The following is a 21799-nucleotide window of genomic DNA, read 5'->3' on the forward strand; positions in this document are numbered from 1 at the left end:
CCTCACTGCGCCCATCGCGACAGTAACACCAGACAATGGGTCATTCGCAGCCTGCAGACCGCATCCTACAACCTAAACCGATATCTCCGCTACCCACCTACTTGTCTATCAACTGTATTGATACACGGTTACTATCACGCCTACGAGCCTACACGGAGAAGACTAACACGTAGTTCACATCGAGCATTTGGCTCAGGTAGCTCCCTTTCCAGAACCCTAAGATAGCGTCGATGGGACCATCGCAATCTCGCGTCGGCGACCCCCGACCGGTTTCGAAGTCTTCGAAATCCAGCAAGAAGGATAGTTGGTTCGGAACGTTGCGCGAGACGCGTAAAGGCATCAAGACCTCGCTAGGCTACAACGGCTCGACCGTTCCCGACGAGATACCTCCCGATAACATCTTCACGCCTATACAGCAAGACAGCATTCTTCCGCAGATACCGATTGGCCGTCATCACCCAGTCCCTAGAACGGGCGTGGAGGATGACGACAAGACAACTCTGCACACGAACAAGTTCTACGCCAATGCGTTTCTGGGTCAGCAGAACCAGCCTATTTGGACACATCCCTACTCGATATGGTGGGGCAAGTCGGCATCGGATGTGGGAACGGTGCAAACATGGGGCATGTGCGTGAGCCATATTGAGGAGAAGGATTTGGTCTTCGAACCGGGACATCCTGCAAAGGGCTACATCAATCCGCTACACAAACAGCATCTCATCCTCAGTGCCGTCGAACTCGATGCTCGCACTACTCTTACCACGGACACTCATCTCCCTTTCTCCGTCAACATCAACCTCAACGCGCATTCCACACCCAAAGAACCTAAAATTATCTTCCCTGTTGTTCAAGGCATGAGCTTCGTCACAGCTGGCTATCGAGACGCAACGCCCATGATACAGACTGGCGGTCGCGGCTTCGTGGACGTGGTGGGACCGATCATCATGGGCCGCACAGTCAAGTATCGTCTGAAAGACAAGGACGGAGCGTGTTGGGCCATGTACATCAATCCAGTAGCGAGTCTCGACTACGACGCCACGAAGTTCGCCAGAATCAATGCCAACACGCTCGTCGGCCCGCCAGCCTTCAAAGGCACGATCCAAGTAGCGAAGAACCCACTCGGGGCAGAAGGAGAAGCCATGTATGACCGAGCCTGTGGAGCCTTCGTATGCGAAGCCAGACTCACCGCCGTAGTACCAGACGGCAAAGGCATCTACACGTTTCGATACACAAAGATCGGCCACTCACCCTTACTCATGTTCGCCCTACCGCACCACATCCAATCCCTCGACCCCGAGATGCGAAACCAAATAACCAACCTGCGCCTGCGCACCACAACCAAAGGCATAGCAACAGCCATCTGGGCCGAAAAGCTGACCTTCATCGAACCCGCCATCCCCCTAACCATGCACTTCGGTCCCTGGAACCCCACCATGAGCGCAAACGCCAAAGTGCGTTATCCGCCTGAAGTCCTCGCCTTCATCGCCGCCGTCGCAGAACGCGACCTCCGCCGCGCAATGACCGAACGCATACCACAAGACTCCATGTACTTCGCCGGCAAAGCTCTGTCCAAATTCGCAACCATCGTCTGGGTCATCAAAGACGTGTTGAACCACGAAGCCATCGCAAACGCCGGGTTGGACAAGTTAAAACAGGAATTCGCGCGGTATGTTGAAAACCAACAGCGTAATCCGCTTTACTACGACGACAGCTGGAAAGGCGTCGTCTCCGCCGCCGGCTTCACAGACCCGAATGCCGATTTCGGGAATACGTATTACAACGACCATCATTTCCACTACGCATACTTTGTTTACACGGCTGCTGTGATCGGGTATTTGGATCCCGAGTGGTTGAACCAGGGGGATAACAAGGCGTGGACGAATATGTTGGTGAAGGACTATGCGGAGAGTGATTACAACGGCCGGGACTACCCTTTCCAACGCGCGTTTGACTGGTGGCATGGACATAGTTGGGCGAAGGGGTTGTTTGAGAGTGCGGATGGGAAGGATATGGAGAGTACGGGGGAAGATGCGTTTTCTTGCTATGCGGTTAAGATGTGGGGGAGGGTTAGTGGGGATGCGAATATGGAGAAGAGGGGTGAGTGATATTCTACCATCTACCAGAATGACTGCGTGTTGGGTTAGGTTGGGATGTGAAGAGTGGACTAACAGAGAAATCAGGAAACCTCCAACTCGCCATCCAAGCCCGCTGCTTCAACTCGTACATGTACATCCGCTCCAACAATACAAACCACCCAAACCGCTACACGCAAAATAAAGTCGCGGGCATCCTGTTTGAGAATAAAATCGATCACGCGAGTACGTATGCCCGTCATAGTACCTTTTGCTGTTGCTGTAAGGCCCATCACCACATCCGCACATGTACACATACATACACATCAAGAACCCCCTTCGCCTCCCCGTCTAACGCACTGTGGACTAACACATTCGAATAGCGTACTTCGGTCTCGAAACCTCTCTCATTCACGGCATCCACATCGTGCCCGTTTCGCCGTGTACCTCGCTGATCCGGCCCCGGGGGTTCGTAAGAGAGGAATGGGATACGTTTTTCACGGAAGGGCGGGCGAATGTGGAGGGAGGGTGGCGCGGGATCTTATATGCGAATCTTGCGTTGATTGATCCGAGAGCGAGTTATAGCTTTTTCAGGGATGGGATTGATGGGTTTTGGGATGAGAGGTGGATTGATGGTGGGGCGAGTAGGACGTGGTATCTGGTTTGGGCGGCGGCTTGGGGGGAGTTTGCTAAGGCGGGACGGTGAGGAGGTTGTGATGTGATGGGGTTGGTGATCGAGTAGGAGGGTTGGGATGTTGTTTGAATAGCTTGTCCTGAGAATACGAGTATCCACGACGACAAGACCAATCGATGTTTTTTGACAGTTCATTTGATCCTACATATACAAATCCTCCCCTCCCTTCCTTCCACCTTACCAACATGAGGTCCCTGCCAAGCTCAGACCACATTCGATCGTCAAGCCACACTCCACTTTTCGGCAGCCGATCGTTCCGATGCACTGCCACAAGTAGATAAAACGCCAAGAACAGCTGCACCGCCCCACAGATACTCGTACAAGGAGACTAAGGAACCAAGGAAATGCAGTAGCAAATAGGAAAACAAAGAGGCCCTTCCGTTCTGTAGTCTTGTGCCAAGATATATTAGAGCAGAACATAGATTGTACAAAGGAAATGGGTTTCATCGCGCCGCTCAGCGAACGCGAATCGATTGCAGCTAGCACGCTTGCACGATCTAGGTGGCGGCGAAGAAGCGCTTGACGACGTCAACAGTGATGTCACCAGCTGCGTTGTCGGGGTAGATGTAGAACGCAAGCGCGATTATGGCGTAGATACCGATGCACATGGCGCCCTCGAGGTAGTTGCTCTTTCCATCCTGGATCAGGTAGTTGACGATCAAGACGGAGATGAAGAAGATCATCGTCTCGAAGCCCTGGAAGTGAAGAGTCATGGGCTGGCCCATGATCCAGCCGAGGATGACGAGGAAGGGGGTGACGAAGAGAGCGATCTGCATGGATGATCCGATGGCGACGTTGATAGCGAGGTCCATCTTGCCCTTGTATGCGACGATGACGGCGGTAACGTGCTCAGCGGCGTTTCCGACAATGGGGATCAAGACCAAACCGACGAATGTTTTGCTGATGTGTGCGGATTCCACAATCGAGTCGATACTATCAACGAGGAACTCGGCGCAAACAGCGACAAGCACGGTAACGATGACGAGCGCAACACCGGCAGCGACGGGAGACAAGATCTGGGCCTCTTCCTCTTCACCGCCACCCTCTTGGTTTTCGACATCAGCGAAGAGACTGTGGTGGGAGTAGAGCTGGAAGTAGAGGTATAGGATGTAGAGGATGAGCAGGATGATGGCAGTGCCGTGGGAGAGGACCAGGATGTTCTTGTCAGTCTCGAGGTTGTCCTTCTTGTTGTCACCGTGCATGACGGCGTAGAGGGTGGCGGGAATGATGAGCGAGGCGGATGCGACGGCCATGAGCGATGACATGGTAGATGCGACGGTCTCGTTGAATCGGCTCTCGTGTTGAGTCAGGCCCGCGGCGAGGAAGCAGCATCCGAGCACCTGGTCACAGTCAGCGCTGAAGTATGAGTAATGGAATAGCTTGACTCACAAGAAGGATGTTGGACAGAATACTGCCCAGCATGCTGGCTTGGACAATTCGGATTTCGCCCTGCTTGAGCGCAACGATAGAGACCTGTTGCGGTTAGTCAATGTTGCAGCGCAATGGATGCGCGCGGAAGCTTACAATGAGTTCGACGGCATTTCCAAATGTCGCATTCATCAAACCACCAAGGGTTTGGCCGAGCTTAGCGGATAGTTCCTCAGTCGCGAAACTCAGGAGTGCGGCAAGAGGGATAATAGCGATGAAGTTCAGGACGAAGACGACGGTAGGGTTCCAGTGCAATGCGCCGGCGATGATGCCGAGCGGCACGAAGACGAGGAAGACGTTGACGTAGTTGCTGGCGAGTGTCGCGTAGATCAAATGCAAGACATGCTTAGGCATAGTCTTGACGCGCGACTCGTCCTCATAATTCTGGGTGCGCCCGATGAGCGGGGTGTGCTCATCGTGGAGCCGGCCGTTGGCGGGCTGGGGCATGGCTTGCTGCTGGTGACGGTGATAACTCTGTGCTCGACCGTGACGGTGGAACGACTGCTTTATGTTTTCTGCCAAGGGCACAGGTTAGCGATATATAATTCGTGGGCCGAGTGCGCGATGGAAGTTGATGATGGTGCTGTGCTGCGCCCCGGTCGGTCGGTCGGCGGCGATGGAGGTTTGGTTAGGAAAGCCGAACAACGATGGTGTTGTAGGGTCGATCCAAATACCAAGGCTGCGCGAAGCGACTATGACAAGGCCGGCTAACTGCCGCGTGCGGGAAAATGAATCAAAAGGGCCATTGTTACTCACTCATTGCTGTTCGGGAGAAGAGTCAGATGCGCACGGCGCGGGAAAGCTAGCAGTATATGACTTGTCGAAGCCAAGCTCGCTGGTCTGGTAGGTAGCTGCCGAATGCACGCCCTGCGATTGGCGGAAGACAGGCTAGGAGAATTGGCAAATGCTTTGAGGTTGTGTCTTCGCAGCGAGGACCCGGCGAAAGTGGTTAGTTATCGAGAGGGGGAGGAGGGCAGTGCTGGCTTGCTGTTTTCCTGGCCGGTTGAGATGACGAGGTGGTTGGTGAGGTAGGCTGTGTAGACGCCAAGCGGGTACCAGCGCATGGTTTAGCTCGGGAGCTGCCAGGTTGCCCAGGGGAAGTGGAGCACATCGTCACATATTTCCCTCACTAATCGCCACGCTGTCTCAGAAACTGCAGAGACTTGATTCAGAATGTCTATATCGCATTCTCACCAGCCTCATGAGCTTTGAACATGTGTGCCTCGGTGCGCGCTTCAGCCGGAGCTGATGATGTCATCACCCCGTCGCGCTTGCCCGCCAAGTCCAATCTGAGTCTGGAGTGGCCCATGCACGTCAAAACAACCGCTTGCAGATCATTCAAACTCCACCACCGACCGTCTAATCAAAAAGTTCGTTTTGAGCGCTTCACTCCGGTACGTCGCGGAGTGCCAAGTGCGCAGACGAGATTCACTGATAACAGCACCGCCCGCCGTGTTCGTCGCTCAATGTGAACAGCCTCACCGCTTCTACGAGGTAAGCCCGAGTCTTACAGTTGATGATGTACAGCGTGGCAAGGGATACTTGGCGCGCCATATTCTCTCTACGAGGATACACCACGGAGGTACATGGCCCGAACTCCGCCTTCGTGGCTGACTGACATGTTGATCACCTCCTGTGGCGGAGTTGTGAGAAGAGTTCTTGGAGCGTTGGCAGGCGGACTTGCGACTTCGTCCTTGAATGGTTTTTTGGAGGTCTTCGTCGGCTCATCACGAATATTCTCGTAGCGTGCACTGCATTGCTTTGCGCGGGAACGCATCCGTTGTTTGCTTTGCTTCGATGCCCGGGCGTCTCCTAGCTGAAGGGTCTTCTTGCGAGGATATTTGGTTGTCTATTTGAAGCATGCTCACGCGACTTGAGTGGATAATTGAGATACCTATAGTGCATCTCTATCACTAATCATTGCAGAGACACGTACATACCCATGCCTGAACTCCTGGCTACTGCTCGAACGCGAACGTTTCCGCCTTCACAACTGTGGAATTTTGTCAAGTATAATGATAAGACTCCAATAGCTTGTTGTCGTTTCAAACATCTACGGTCGTTATGCTCCAATGTACTCCAGTACGCATGAGCAATTCCTTGCTTGCTACTCATGTTGCTACGATTTCAGCAGAGCCAATCAAAATGTCAATCACATCGGGTGTTTTCCCATCGAAAAGTACAAGCGAAAGACATGCACGGTATGATCCTATTGGTATCAATAGGAAGTTCGCATTCTTCTAAGACTCAGTCGAATCTAGACCAGTACCGGCCGTACAATAGCCACCTGATTTTGTACAGCAACCGGTGTTTCCGTCCAAGCGGCCCGTGTATGATTATTTCTTTATACCATGGATGTGTCGCGTTTCTCTTCAACTCTTGTTCGGATATCAGACGAGCTCTGTAAGACTGGAAAGCCGCGAGAGTAGCCCACAGCGTTACAGAAGAGGCACACATCGCGAGAGCTGTGATCACAAAGGCGCTAATGGAATGACCAGTACTGTTGATCTGCTGCACATTCTACGATGACTGTTAGTAAGCGTACATATCCGCAGCAAGCGAGGTGTTTGTACCATTCCATATACTGAAGCTGCAAGAGAGACCGGCAAGAAGATGAATGCTAAAGCCGTCACTTGAAGCGTTAGCGTTCGTACTAGCGTGTGTATAGATTTTGCCGTACATAGCATGACTCTTTTACTCTCACGGATACTCATTTTCGCCATACGAATGCTTTTACTTGTGCCTTGCAACGATAGATGATCTCTGAGCTGTGCCTCGTATTGTTCGAGGTCTTCCACTCGGAACTTGAAGCATTCCACCGTATCATCAAAAGCTGCTTGAACATATCGGTTACTGTAATCGAAGTGCTGCCGGAAGAAGCGTGTTATCCAACGCAGCGTAGTTCGTTGCTTGTCGACATCCTTCCTCAATTCAGCCCAAATCATGCTTGGGTCAGCAGAAAAGGGGTTCAAAGTTCGTTTCTGTCCGTATTCCCCGAGATGTTCCAGTCTCACCTCAGACTCCAAATCATGCATGCCGATATGAGGCACATTCAGAGGTACTGTAGATAAATGTAACTCGACTAGCGCCGCCAAGCAGACGTAGAGAAAGTTGCCCTTGCCGAAAGAGTTATTGGAGCCGATTCCTGATGTGATGAAGCGCTGAACAAGCCACGTGGTCTGGTAGTAGTCGTCAGGCTGATCAGCCGCATAGGACAATGCATCCGAGACTTGTGACGGCCTTGGAGGTGGGTACATTACGGAGCTAGTAGAAACTCTGGGTGTTAAGCCCCAGCTCTGCAAAGGGTGATTGTTCCCCAAAAAAAGAATTGCTGCGGTGCGAGTCAGCTAACATGTCTGCATGGTACTGTGAGACTGTGGATACCAGTCTTGGAAGGTCTCCCTGGCCTAGCCTCAAGGATGCACAAAGCATTCTGTCCGATCCGTAAAGCCGGAGAAACCTTGTGCCAAGGTCGAGGCAACGCAGCGTGTCTGTTGAGACATATCTGAGCATATTCGAATATTTCAGGTCCCAGATCTAGACCGAAACCGAGGACGCCTTTCGTTTGAGGGACAATAGCGTTAGATCCAGCAGCCACTATGACTACTCTATAGGCTACATCCTCATCCGGAGTTTGTAGTACCGTTCGAAAACCATGGGAAGGAAGAACTGTTATGTGAGGTCTGACACCGCTTCCGTCTGGCGCGGGTAAACACCTCGGAACATCAAGGCTATTCTGTTTGAATGGGTTACAATAGTTCCAGCCCATACAATGACCGTCTTCATCGAAGCTTGCTAACCATAGTTGATCAGCGTTGCGATAGGCATGAGACACGACAGTCGATCTCTCCAGCTTTGCTAGATACTCTGCGTATGTCCCAAACCCGGTGGCAGCCTCGGGATTTGGAGTTGCAGGAGGATGTGACTTCGTCGAAAGAGGATCTCCGATATGGGCACCGGTTGTCATCGTGCAGTGTGTTCTTTTCCTCGGCTCAAGGATTAGACGATTCCATCCGTTCGCAGATGTTATAACAGTAGCATATAGAAAAACTGTCCCATGTGAGGAACTGGAGATGTGCGAACATGCGGCGTGATGCCGTTCTTTATCAAGCGCCACCAGGAGCGCTATCTGCGGATCTAACATGTGTGACTGCAGAGCTTACATGCACATGCGCTCCTTCATTTAATTCTCGTCTTACTACCTTAAGCGAGCTGACAATCTCGGACGTCATTTCGCGATGTTGATTGGTGGCCTCAATGTCCCCTGCCATGTTGTGGCTGATCGAGACCACAGACGGGAAGCAAGAAGCAGTGATGAGCGGGCGGAGACCCTGACCGGTCTGAATCCTAATTGTATCTGCTGCATAGCCTTGAAAGTGTGGAAATGCGACACTGAAAAACGCTATGCTGTATGGTGGTGACCTGTAGTATGCGATGCGCACGTGCCTGCACCGTACGAAAAACGTTTCGCAGGCATGCCAATCGATACTTAAAGTGAACGGGTAGAGCTGAAAGTATACCTAGGCATGATGAACACGAAAGTCGTTTAGTGTGTAACTGCAAAACGCGACAAGTTGAGTCGTTGCGAGATTTCCTAATTTCACCCGCCCGCGAGCGTCCTCCAACCGGAACGTCTGAGTATTGAAGACTTCGCATGGTTGTTCCTCGACTAGAGTGGTATTGTGCGTGGCGTTAGGAGCGTGAAGGATGGGCTGGTGGTGACTTGCCCTAGCGATAACGGCGCTTGCAAATGACGTCATCGGCAAACCTCCACCCAACGTGGCTTCCTCCTGCCTCTTCAACTATACCCAGCTTCCGTCATGCACAACGACCATTCCCTGTGATCACCGGGGTATCTTCAAGAGAGAAGTCCATTACTCATCGTAACTCAAGCATGCCTTAGGAACCCGCACAGCTGAAGCTGCCCGATCGCGTTCGCTCCCCATTCGAAGTTTGGTTGGACACATAAACCATGTCTTCACAGATGCTATCACGAGCGAACAGCCAACTTTGTAAAGAGCATGGATATGGTTGGAAATGACTTTGGAATTTCGCCGGTACTTTGCTGCCTACCGCGAGGTAGACACCACCAATATTCGGATCGATTACATGTTTCCCATACACCTAACTTTGAAAGAAGGCCAGATTTCACGTTCACGCGAGACAAGCGCAATCATGGAATTTCGGGCTTCCATATAATCGACGGCGGCTTCAGGGAATGGCTACCGCGAGCATGACCTGTGCGCTGTATGCGTCTACCGTTGGTTCCAAGGAGTCCATGGAGAGTAACTCTTCACAAACAGCGTCAGCAAGCCGATAGGTCTGAAGTGTCTATAGCAAACAGCAGCGCAACTGTTCTGGTAAAGTAAAGACTGTATGATAGCAAGCATATGCTGCACAGTCCATATTCCTACTCTAGAGACCGCGTCCATTCTGCGACTGACATAGGCTGCGCGCCAGTATAGGCGCCCTTTGCAGCCGTGATTGTATGGTCACGCGACCCATAACCTTTTTCGTGCACTTTTGGAAGGTTCTGCTCAGAATTCACTACTTCAACCTACGTCAGAAAGCACGAGCCCCTTTCAAGTGTACACTTCACTACGATACGCTAACCCAGAACCGCGAAAGTTCCCAGCGACGCCTAGATCACGCGCTTGGAACTTTGATATATACAAACAACAGCTTCTACCGTCTCACCACTCGCGCGAGTCGTCAAAACATCCACCACTCTCTGTAACCCGACAAAGCCGCCGACATGGCTCACCTCGGACTACGCACGAGTTACCTTTCTCTTCCCGCCGCGCCGTACTTCTTCAGCAATGCGTACACCATCTTCGAGCACCCCAGCGGCCCATTTGGCGCGCGTGGTAGTCGCACTGGCGCTCTACCCCCTGCGGAGACATATCTTCGCCAGACAGTCACCCGCTCAACCCGCGCCCCTGGACTGTCTTCTTACGCCAAGTTTCGGCGCCTGGGTTCAGTCTGGTCAGTTCCGAGCAAGACGACAGTGAGCGCTGCAACAGTCGCCTTGAAGTTGGAGCAGGAGCAGACGAAAGGTACGCCGATCTTCAAATGTAGTTCATAGGCCAAGACACTGACAGCGCCAGCACTGGAGGATATTCTCAGCGCAACAAGCTTTCTGCGTTCGACTCCCCTCGCATCCACCACCCTTGTGGCCCCCACCCTTGTGGCCCAGGTCGATCGAGAAGCATGGGATCACATCTTGGTGAACCTAATTCGCATACCCCACGATAGCCTCTCCGCGACCCTTCGTGCAGTAGCGTCCGAGATCGAGCTAGCACTGGAGATGGGGGCTCTACATGTCCCGGAGCTACCCACACGCTCGTCTCCTGTCAAGCTTCACACAGCTGACCAGATGAGCCGCCATAACAAGTTCAACCTCTTCTTGGATGACTTCCCCGCCGGCCGTGTCGCGGAAAAGGACTACAGCCTTCTCGCGGCCAAGCTCCTCGAGAACCCCGACTTCCCGGTCGTCCCGCCATGGCACGAAGAGTTCTATCTTCTGAGGCCTTGGTTCAACGTCGCGCTCGAACTTTCGGAAGACTACCCCGACAGCGATATCTTTGCGCATGAGATACTCCTGAGGAAAGTCTTCCCTGTTGTCAACAAGCATAAAGGAGCACCACCCGCGAAGAGGCTTCGCGCTGCTATTCACGCCGCGAGCCGCGACGCACCCCCAGAGGCCGAGAAGATGATGCAAGCTGAATTAAACGCAGCTGCGCTTCTGGAACCTGGTCGCCTGCTGCAGGTCAAGATCGAAGATCTAATTCCTGACGTCGCGAAGACCGAGGAAGAACACAAGGCCTTGCGCAAGATCTCTCTGAAGGAATTGGATATCCCCCGAATCCTGGAATCTGACGACCGCAGCGTCATCCTTCTTCTACAGGCCAAGATGCGCACCATCATGCGTAACAGCAAGCATGTTGCCGATGTGGATGATACCTGCATCTGCGACATCATCAGCGAATACAGTGATGACGAAGGGGAGCATCACTTCAATGACCCTATCGCGCTCAAGAACATATTTCCGGAGCGCAAGCGAAATATCGTCCTTGGCTGGGTCTCATCCATTGAGACTTTGGTTGTCCATCACGTCACCCTCTCCGACGTTAGTGAGGTGTACTGTGAGCCACTGGAGCCTATTGGAGAGGCAGACGACATGACTGAAGTAGAGGGCGAGCTCCAGAAAGCGAGCGACATAGAATGGGAGCTCGAAGTTTGCTCTCTTATCTTTCCCCGCGGTCACGATGGCGAGGTCTTACTTGGATATGGCTTCCAGGCAGACCAAGTGGTCTCCGAAGGCCACTTCACCAACATGATCAGTGCTGCCTCACCGTCAGAGTCAAGCTCAGATGCAAGCTCATACCAGAGCGAAGACGAGAAGGCCGCCAACCGTCGCAACTCCGACACCTCGTTGGAGAGCAATTCTGCTCGGTACGACTACCAGAAGAAGCGTATCGTCATGGCTTCGGTAGAGCATTTCAACAAGCGCCGGATCACAAATCTCCACATGGCGTACGGCATTCCGCGTGGTGCGCTGGACTCAGACCAGCCGGGACACAACACGCCCTCTCGTTCTGCGACATGCGACGAAGCTCCGGGCCTACTGGACCAGTTCAACGCGAACTACGAGGCGAAACATCGTGAGCGTGAACATTTTGGCGATTGAAGGGAGATTTCCAGATGGATATCATCCCACATCGGTCGCTCCGGCAGCCTTCCAGGCTTTTGGGACTCTTGTCCTCTCGGAGACGAGGTCGCTCCTCAAACTTGGTCATGGTATGACCGGAAGCAGGCTCGCGGACCTCGTTTCATTTCCATTATGTTTCTGTACTAGTTTTGTCTTGTTCTCGTTGTACTTTTGTTTCCTATCACGCATAGGGTGCGGCGTTTCTCTACAGCCTTGATACCCATCTGTTTCCTTTCTTTCGGTGTTTGATCTCGACTGCTCTGGAATTCGAAAAGTCTGGAACCTCTCATAATTGAATACAACTTTCTACTCACTTCCTATGGCCTCTTCGTAACTGTACCACGCGATTACACTGCTCGTCACGTGTTCTTTGTAAGCTTGCGCTCCGGTTGGCGACCCACTCTTTTCGGCTACCTTGGTTCTCAACTCTGTCCCAGGGGTAGCTTACAAGGCATCCTCACAATGCCAGACTTGCTTAATGTGGCAGTATGAGTGACTATCCTGCATTGGCCAATGTATCGCAGCTCAACCATAGTTGCGTTAGTGCAGCTTTCGTCTTTGCATTCCGATATGTATATAACAATTTTCCCATCTCACAGTAAAGGCAGTTGTTTGTTCACTTTCCCTCCAAGACTTTCAGACTAACTTCACCCAAGTGCACTCACCAAACCAGACACTTTCTCAACCACGCGCATACCAACATCACGCGACTACACTTTCGAAAACAGAACACGCATCCACCCGCATCATGTCCTCTCAACTTGCAGCTTCCAAGAGCAACCAGGCCGCTCCCATCAACAAGCCTGCCATGCAAGAGCATGACGATGTTGTGGAGCAAACTCACCCAGATAAGCCAGACCACCAAGACTGCCCAGAGTTCCAGGCAGCCCGTAAGCACGAAGCCTTCTTACAACACATTCACGCCTCGCCAGCATGGATGGCTGAAAAGTATTTCAGCAACATGACTGATCATACACGGCAAGATTTCGACGAAACTACCGACAAGACTAAACGATACTGGGCGCAACATCCCGACCTTTTCTTGCTACATTTTGGTAACTCTGGATCGAGCTCTGAGGCATCAAGTGGGAACCAGTCAACGCTGCCGACGCAGGTTTCGTCTCATCTTGCTGAAAATGATGGGCACGGTGATTACAAGACATTTATCCACGCACCAAAGCCGCGCCGCGAACAGCGGATCGCCGCCGACTTGGAGAAAACGATCGAACAGGCTGATAGCTACGATCCAATTTCTTCTGCTACCTACGAAGCTGGCCACACTGCGCCCGGCAGGATGTCGAGGCAGCCTGACAACTACGAGGCGTTCCAGGACGGGTGGCAACAACGTCTCTACGCATTGTGGGGACGACATCAGAACTACCCTCAGCCGGGATTCCCCCATGGGTGTCCCGGGGAGTATACACAGTGGCGGCAGGGTCAACAAGTACCTCCGTATCAGCAACGTCGTCCTCAACCACCCCCAGGGTATGGGCAGTATTGGGGTAACGGACCGATGTATACTCCTGGGTATCATGCTCAATACCAGCAGCAGTATATCCCATGGCAGCCAGGATTTGGCTACTACAGGCAGTTGCCAGTACAGCGGCCAGCATATGCGGCACATCAACGCCCGCATTTCAACAGTTATGCGGATGAGATGACACGGATGGGCTTCGCACGCTGAATGGATAAGGTTCGATTCGTAGCCTACTCCTTAACGCCGACGCAGCATATTCTACAATCCCAACGCCTCACTAATACCTCCAGTAAGGTTACCCAAAATGTTCGACCCCCCAACAATAGCAAAGAACACATCTTTGTACGAATCCCTAGCAGCAACCGTTAGCACATATATCTCTACACAACCAGACACTTAGGAAGAACACTTACGCCACAATCTTGACCCCCTCCAGTAACGGCTCCGGCGAACTCGACTGCAACTGCACAATCATCAAACCCAAACTGGGCAATGTCGTCGGCAGCACACTCGGCCTCCACCCCAGCTCAAACGGCAACTTCTCCATCTCAAACAAACTCCTCACATACTCAAGCTTGGCCTTGCCCGTAACCGGATCGCCCATGGTAGAAAGATACAAAGCATTCTCTCCATAACTCAGCACCGCTTCTCTCGTTCCATACACAAACTCCGGATTCCTCTTTTGACTATCCGTCGTGCGCGCGTACTTCGCCTTACTCGCCGTCGGGATATCCGTACGCTCTTTGCCGTTAAAGAAGGAAATGTATTGCTGCCACGTTGGATTATGGAAGGGCTGCGGGTTAGCGAAATACGCGTCTTGGCGCGACATGCTGGCGTCGTGCTCGATGGGGAAGTTGTGCATAGACAAGTCGTCGAGGTCGAAGGAGCCGCCTAGCGGGTTGGGAGAGGAGAGTAGACCCGCGGCTCCTATGGCGGTGGTGAAGTCTGCGCCCATGTTTAGGCCGGCGGCGAGGCCGGCGATTAGGTGCGGGATGGTCATGTTGCGCCCGTTGCGGTGGATGAAGTCGTGGTTTGCTAGGGCGTTTAGACCGGGGCAGGGGGAGCGTACATCACCGCTGGAAGCGGGGTGCCAGTTTGTCCATCGAGGGTCGCTTGCGGGTGCTGGGGCGAGCGAAGTGAGTAGATTCGCTATGTCGGTGGGGAGGTCTAAGAGGCCTTTTGCTGATACTACGCCTGCTCCGAAGAGCACTGTGGTGACGAGTGTAGAGCGCATGTTTCTGATCAATTCAAAAGGGTTGTATGTTTATCTGTAATCCCAAAAAGGAAGGATGTTGAAGTACAGTCAATGAAGCGATAGTAAACACAAGAACGTTCCACAACAGACGCCCATCCCGTCCTTAAGCTTTTCCGCCATCCACTACTGAGGCAACTCCCCCATAATCCCCTCGTCCAATGACCACGCCCCCAATCCCGCTGACCCCTCATCCTCCTCTTAGAGCCCTGGATCGTGCCTCGGAGCCTGTGCATAGCGTCATGTAGCTCGCATAGTCCCGCGTAGTTCCTGCATAGCTAGTTGTAGCCCACGTAGTCACCCGTAGTCAATCACTACTACTACAGGTCAAATCGACTGACATCGCTGCGGACCTGAATGCCGTGGCTGCCGACTCATGCTGATCGGCGGCTAGGCAAGATCGAAGTGCGCCAGATCGACAGACTCCAGACCCACGACGGGAAGATCGGTGATGCGAAGTAATTGGAATGCACGGAGAGGGGAAAGTCGGCACGATGGGGAAGATATGGGGTCGATTGGGTTTGAGTCTTGAATTATGTTGTGGTTCTGTGTTGTTGCTGCGAGGTAAGAAGGGTGGTTGGGGCGGTGACGTCATGGCTACGCTGAGCCGGGTAGTTTGGGGGCCGAGGATATATTGGTTGTTCTGCAATCGCTTTACCTTGCCGTTCACCCCTGCCTCACTCTACATCGATTTTCCGATGTTAGCAGCAATACGATGAGTGTGATGACTCAATGTTCTCAAGATCGATGTATAGCGGCGAGGTCGTCACGAGGTCGACATCGGGACTACCTAGTGCATGATTCCTAAGTATCTTCATTCTTTTCTACATCAGTGTTACTGGCACTTCTCCATAATTGCGTCCGACCAGCATTACTGCGTTCTGTGCCGTTACTCCTATCAATCTGGACCACTATTCTAGGCGTGACGGCCGACAGGATTCGTAATGTCTACCGTTGCGCGCTCAGGGCTTCGATTCTAATATCAACTTTTATGCACGCTCATGCAAACTCATGTACGCAAAGCCCCGCCGCAGCCAGTGCGACGTTTCTATTCTGATCGTGTTGATGCAACGCATGCGGAAACGTGCTTGAATGAATGAGTAATACCATCTCATGCAACGAAGAAACTTGACAGGCCTGCAGCCTACACTGAAATCATGAGAAGCAAACAAGAAGACGTGGCGTTAACGTAAGCTTCAAAGCGATCCCAAATCAACACCACCCATCCAATCGCCCACCACCTCATCAGAAAACCTCTCAAAGTCATCCCAAGACTTAGCCTCCAGCTCTTCCTCAACTCCCCCACCACGTAATCGCCAGCACCCCACTTCACATCTACAAGACGGCGGATAATGATTCTGCGGCCTCCACGCCTCATCCTGCTCGTCCTCATCCTCGTCGTCTATACCAATAGTTTCCAAATCAATAGGATCAGGCTCATGCACAGCGAAAATACGATAATACAGTCCAGGATTTTCCTCAAGGTACATAGCATGACGCTTGAAGATATCATACCACTTCTCTTTCACCCACGGCTGGATATCGCCGGTCAAAGTAATCGTCTTAATATGTTGAAGATGCCCGTTGTACCACGCATACTCCAGTATCCAGTCGATGACCAAGCCACTATCGCAGACGTGCGGGCGTAGTCTTGCTTCAGCGTAGTTCCATGCCGGATTTGTCTCGCACCAAGCAGCTTCTCCGACGTCGTACCAGGGGTTTGCCTGCTTGTATGCGTCGCCGAAATGGATCTCAAGTTCCTGCGTGTGCAGAAGAAAATGGCCGGCACCATGGCAGAATTCGTCGCGATATAAGTTGTCGCCGGCGACTGCACCATCGCGGTAATGGAAAGGTGGTATCGCAACGTCGAACATGGCGAAGTATTGTTCAGCCGTGAAGTCGAGTTTGATCTTCTCTAGTCCGTGGAGCGATGAGAGATGCTTCATACGAGCGTATTGCGCATCGTGATCGCTGAGTACCGGAAACTTCGTCGACAAGGAGAGTTTGGGGTCCTGGCAAATGGCATCCCAAGGCTGGTTGGGCAGACAGTACCAGCCTATGTGGTCCTTCATCTTCAGACTCATCAGGAGATGGCTCATGTAGAATGTTGTTGGATCGGAGAACTCTTTGGCGTCGGTCAGCCAGGAGCGGATGCGAGACCGAAAGTATTCTTGGAAAATGAATGATGGGGCATCGCTGGTCCTGGAGATGGTGGCGAAAGGATCGATGTTTTCAGGGTTGGTGTAGGATAGTGTGTAATGAGGATGGGCGGAGCCATCGATTACGATGCGTTGTTGGCCTAGCCAATGCTTTAGTACGATGAGGAGTAGTTCTGGGGGTAGATTTTGTGCAGCGACATGGAATGTTATTTCATCATCGTTGCTTGAAAGTGGTGCCATGGTTATAATACTGTTTTGAAGAGTAGGCGTCAAAACATGGGTAGAGAGCCTATATATGCTACAGAGCGCATGCTTAAGCTCATCGTTGGTATGATTTTCGTCACTGCGCGTGGTTTACAGTCCGGTTCGTGAATCGGTACCACAGTTCGCACTCGACACCTGACATCGTGCGGAAACGCGGAGACACTAAGGTGAATTTCTGGTACTGCTGCGTTGTAAATAAGGAAGCGACAGCGTTGTTAGTATGAATGTGAATATGTTTTGGGTATGGATATTGACGGAGACTGGCGAAGGAATCGGCTTTGCCAGATTCGCATCGACTCGAGATCTGACCCATACTTGGGAAGCGTGGCATGACAGATCCTGCGCCGCGGAGAGGATCATCTTGACACTGTACAATATGAATTGGTTAATCGGACAGAGAGCAGTATTTTGGTAACACTGAATATCGCATATGCTTGCTGATGTTTGCCAGATATTGAAACAGGTAGTTGTACAGTCGCTATTGAACGTGGTCATGATCGTCGTTTGGCTGGCGGTGGACTCCAGCCCTGGGGTTGCCACTCCTGACTCTGAGCCGCCTGCTTCCATGGCGAATCCTTGGGCTCCTTCTTCATCCTCTTCCTGGGCGTGAAGGCAGGCGCGTCGTCTTCGGCAGGTGGTGCCGGCGGGTCGCGCGGCATCTGCTGAGGCTCTGCGGGTTGTTCGGGCTCTACTGGCATTGGTCTCGCGACTTCCTGATCGAGTGGTCGCGGTGGCTCTATGCTGTCGCGTATCTCTTGGTCGGCATTCATTTGCGTGACGCCGCTGTCTGGGTCTCGCGACTGCAACATTTGCACGGGCTGCTGCTTATCCGGCGCATCGAGCGCTGACGGCTTCTCGGCCCATCGAGCATCTGCCTGCGCCGCCAGTTGCTTCATCCGCTCCTGCCTCATCATATCCTGGTGTTGTTCGGCGACGGTTGGGGGTTCGTAGCGCGTGTGTCTCAGCCATTGCATCCATGACGCTGCCACAGTCAGCCTCGGTCAAACACTGCATGTGGAAGGCACGAACGCGATATTTGCACGTCGCCATAGTGAGTGCTACGACTGTATTTTGCTATGCGTCGGTTGCGCAGGGCGTGCAGAGCGTCCTTGAATTCCCAGAAAGTGTTGCCCTGGAGATCGAAGCCTACGAGGTGTTATTACTTGGAAGCAAGGATACGCCAGAGACCTCTGTTGTGGCCTGCACTCACCCACGAGCCACTTCTTGCGCCAGGGGAAGCGCTTCATCTTCCATTGGTACCATGCCTTGCGAATTGCACCCGGTGCGCCCGCCATGCTGAGTCTCGTTGGGCCGCGAACAAATTCCAGCGGGCGAATATCTGGAGGCGACTTTGACGCGCAGGCCGGTGACGTTGGGGCGAGTGGCTGGTGCGTTCACGTTAGCACATGTGCAAGCATTCCCCCCACCACCAAGTTTCTCCACACAACAACACATGCCATCATTGCATACCCCGACACCACAACAACACACGTAGCAGTCGAGGCCCTTACATAGAGACATATACATTATCATATCTTACTACTACTACTTGTGCACCCTTCCCGTCACCGCCCACACGCCCTTCGTGCCCAACCGCAACAAGCCTGATTTGCGCCCAAACCAACCACCATGGCGTCTGTAACGTCGCTGGACCAGGACATGCGGAGGCTGCGGATGGACAGATACACTCCCCAAGCAGCCAACGAAGTCCGCAGCTGGATAGAAGACACACTCGGAGAGCGCCTGCCCGCGGGAGATCTGCTGGATGCGCTCAAGGACGGGACCGTATTATGCAGGTACAGTGGTATCCCCAGTTACCAGGTAGCCGGGCCAGTATAGCTAACTTTCCCAGACTCATCAACCTCGCCATACCCACGCCGGTCAGGTTCAAGAAGTCGAACATGCCCTTCATACAGATGGAGAACATCTCGCATTTCCTGCGAGCTTGTGAACAGCCACCGCTGAACATGCCTGCCCATGATCGCTTCCTCACCGTCGATCTCTACGAATCAAAGGACCCAGCTCAGGTGCTGCAGTGTCTCGGCGCCTTCAGCCGTGTCGCCAACGCGAAGAATCCGTCCAACTTCCCCAACACCATCGGCCCAAAGCGTGGTGGAGCCGGCGCGTTGAGTCCGACGGCAACTGGCGGCATGCCGAGTCCTGCACTGCCGTCTCCTGGGTTCCCACGCAGCAGAGGACCTAGCACAGCCAGCAACACCAGCGGCTCGAGCACTTTCAACCCCCTTGCGCGACCTCCTGCCGAACGGACGGCATCGACGCTTAGTGCCGCACGCACCGGAGGCTCAGACACATCATACACATCCAACGGTCTCCCCAAGTCACCTCCGGGCGGAGTCAGTAGCTGGAGCAAGAAGGTCGACGAAGGCAGCACAGCACCGGCATGGAACATTCATCAGTACGGATACATGGGCGGTGCGAGTCAAGGCAATCAGGGCATCTCATTTGGTGGCCGGCGGCAAATCACGAGCGCAGGCCCGCACGTGCCGAACCTGGCTGAGAAGGAGCGACTGCGACGCGAGAGGGCAGCCGAAGAAGAGCGACTACGTTTGCAAGCTGAGGAGGCCGAGAACATACGTCGCGTCGAACGCGAAGCCGAAGAAGAGCGCATACGCATAGAGGAGGAGCAGAAGTGGGAAGAGGAGACACGCAAACAGCAAGAAGCCAAGCAGGCGCGACTGGATCAGCAGAAGCGTGAGTGGGAGGAGCAAGAGCGCCAGTGGAAGCTGGAGGAGGAGCAACGCCAACGTGAAGAGCGCGAGGCACAGGATAGAATCGACGCCGAGACGAGACGAAAGCGCGCTGGAAGTGATGCCAGGCTGAAGGGGCAGTACCTGAGCGAATACCAGGCTGAAAAGGTCAGGTCACCGCGGAGTCGACGAGGAAGCAGCGAAGAGCCCAACGCTGAGCGCGACCGCATACGAGAGCTAGAGCGCCAGCTCGAAGAGGCCAAAGAACGCGAGCGCCAGTACCAGGCAGAGCGAGAAGGACGCCTGTCAGACAAGAAGGTGCGGTCGCGGTCCAAGAGCCGTACGCGTGAGCGATCAAAGAGTCGAGCCCGACCAGCGCCTCCACCCCGCGCTCCCTCGCCACAAGACAGCAACGTCTCATGGGCGCAAGCAGACGACCGCGAGTACCTACGCAAGCAATGGGACCAGACACAGAGACAGCCAGCACGGCCCCTGCCCGAGCCCGCAGCGCCATCTCTGCCCACACGTCCTCTACCCGAACCAAGCACACGGCCCCTTCCCGACCCAGCCGCATACACAAAACAGAGCCGAACCGACCGCTACCTCTCCTCCAACCCTGCGCCAGCACCACCCAAGCCCCAAACCTACATCCCACCCGAGCTCACATCCACCTCCGAACAACGCGGCGAAGACGCCCGCCGAGCCGCCGCTCAAACAAAGACAAAAGCCGCCGGCTGGGCCAGCAAGTCCCTCCTCGAGCGCGAGATGGAGCGCGAACGCGAGCGCCAGAAGGAGTGGGAGGAGTCGCAGCGCGCGCTGCAAGAAGCTGCCAAGGATCCTAGTGCCGGCACTGGGGGTGGGCAGAGCTGGGATGTCAATCAGTATGGATACATGGGTGGGGATAATCAGAATAAGTTGGGTGGTATTGGGGCGGGGAAGAGGCAGATTATTGGACCGAGGCCTTTTGGACCGAGATAGATGGAGATGGGATTGGGAGAGAGAAGGGATGGGAGAGGGTGTGATTTCGTTTGTTTAGGCTTGGTAGATGTTGCATGTTAGCGCTGCTTGCGGCGGGATATGTACGCTTTTCTGATACATTAATTTTAGACTTTCTGTACATCCTTCTTGCTGGATCAGCCCGTTCATTTACCCAGTCTTACTCACAACGAAAGCTACGAACAGACCACAAGCAGTCACCATATAGGCACTCACACCAAATGCGCCCTGGATATCATGCTTCAACACTGACCAGCATGCTGCGAATACCAAGCTTCCTACGATAAAGAGGACAAAGCTGATCGTGATAATGAGGTCGAAATCCCAGCCTTCTTCAAAGTAGAAACCCCATCCTTCCAATGGATGGCCACCGTTTGCAGATAATTCGCCTACTACACGTTTAGGGGCTCGATGCAATATCCAGGTAGACTTCTTATCGACATTGGCCGGACTTTGAAGCATACGAAGCAAAGTGTTAGACCCGATAGGCGGCCAAGTACCAGGTGGACAAGGGATGTCGCAGCGGTATTCTGCGTTAGGGAACGGCTCGACTATGTGTATTGGAGGTAAGCAGTCGCAGCAGCTTGTTGTGGAAGCTGGGGAGGGGCATGATTGTTTGTGATCGCGGACGTCGACTTGGTCGTTGCTGTGGAGAAGGAACTGAGATCATCTTAGTTCTGGTCGGTATGCTCGATTTGGCTATTTGACTGACCTTTGTGAAATAGATCCCTTGAATGGAGCGACAGGATAAGATGCGCAGTAAACGGTTGCGGCGATGAGATATCTTAGTTCTAAGAAGAGAGAAGAGAGCTTGGTCGTTTCTGATGGTACAAATGTCCGTTTGAAGCAGTGCTGGATCGTTGCGATTGCGATGTACGCATGACATCAAATGAACCGTGTTGAGTTGTTGCTGTGGGACGCCTGGAGGTGTGATACTCGCTGTAGTAGATGTGCCACTGACGTTGTGCCGAGGCAAGCCTGTATGATTACGGTCGTGCCATGGAAGCAATAAAAGTATGCTGCTACTAATGTGATGTA

General features: G+C 53.2%; 6 protein-coding genes across 6 annotated transcripts; 3 read left to right on the forward strand and 3 right to left on the reverse strand.

The window, feature by feature from the left end:
* Positions 1–230: 230 nt before the first annotated feature.
* On the forward strand, positions 231–2105 carry J4E83_005193 (uncharacterized protein; the record flags this gene model as incomplete). The annotated part of the gene is made up of 1 exon (XM_049332113.1): positions 231–2105. The coding sequence occupies one exon, from the start codon at positions 231–233 to the stop codon at positions 2103–2105; it is 1875 nt and encodes a 624-aa protein (XP_049188564.1).
* Positions 2106–3263: 1158 nt separating this feature from the next.
* Positions 3264–4641, reverse strand: J4E83_005194 (uncharacterized protein; the record flags this gene model as incomplete). The annotated part of the gene is made up of 3 exons (XM_049332114.1): positions 3264–4106; positions 4156–4239; positions 4291–4641. The coding sequence occupies 3 exons, from the start codon at positions 4639–4641 to the stop codon at positions 3264–3266; spliced, it is 1278 nt and encodes a 425-aa protein (XP_049188565.1).
* A 5308-nt stretch (positions 4642–9949) lies between these two features.
* On the forward strand, positions 9950–11884 carry J4E83_005195 (uncharacterized protein; the record flags this gene model as incomplete). The annotated part of the gene is made up of 2 exons (XM_049332115.1): positions 9950–10250; positions 10302–11884. 2 exons carry the CDS (start codon positions 9950–9952, stop codon positions 11882–11884), a joined length of 1884 nt encoding a protein of 627 aa, XP_049188566.1.
* Positions 11885–15830: 3946 nt separating this feature from the next.
* Positions 15831–17199, reverse strand: J4E83_005196 (uncharacterized protein; the record flags this gene model as incomplete). The annotated part of the gene is made up of 2 exons (XM_049332116.1): positions 15831–16966; positions 17193–17199. 2 exons carry the CDS (start codon positions 17197–17199, stop codon positions 15831–15833), a joined length of 1143 nt encoding a protein of 380 aa, XP_049188567.1.
* Positions 17200–17548: 349 nt separating this feature from the next.
* J4E83_005197 (uncharacterized protein) lies at positions 17549–18352 on the reverse strand (the record flags this gene model as incomplete). The annotated part of the gene is made up of 3 exons (XM_049332117.1): positions 17549–18039; positions 18087–18203; positions 18268–18352. 3 exons carry the CDS (start codon positions 18350–18352, stop codon positions 17549–17551), a joined length of 693 nt encoding a protein of 230 aa, XP_049188568.1.
* A 334-nt stretch (positions 18353–18686) lies between these two features.
* On the forward strand, positions 18687–20743 carry J4E83_005198 (uncharacterized protein; the record flags this gene model as incomplete). The annotated part of the gene is made up of 2 exons (XM_049332118.1): positions 18687–18853; positions 18910–20743. 2 exons carry the CDS (start codon positions 18687–18689, stop codon positions 20741–20743), a joined length of 2001 nt encoding a protein of 666 aa, XP_049188569.1.
* Positions 20744–21799: the final 1056 nt, after the last annotated feature.

Source organism: Alternaria metachromatica, assembly GCF_023757995.1.
Source record: "Alternaria metachromatica strain BMP 0045 chromosome Unknown scaffold_10, whole genome shotgun sequence".
Lineage (NCBI taxonomy): Eukaryota > Fungi > Ascomycota > Dothideomycetes > Pleosporales > Pleosporaceae > Alternaria > Alternaria metachromatica.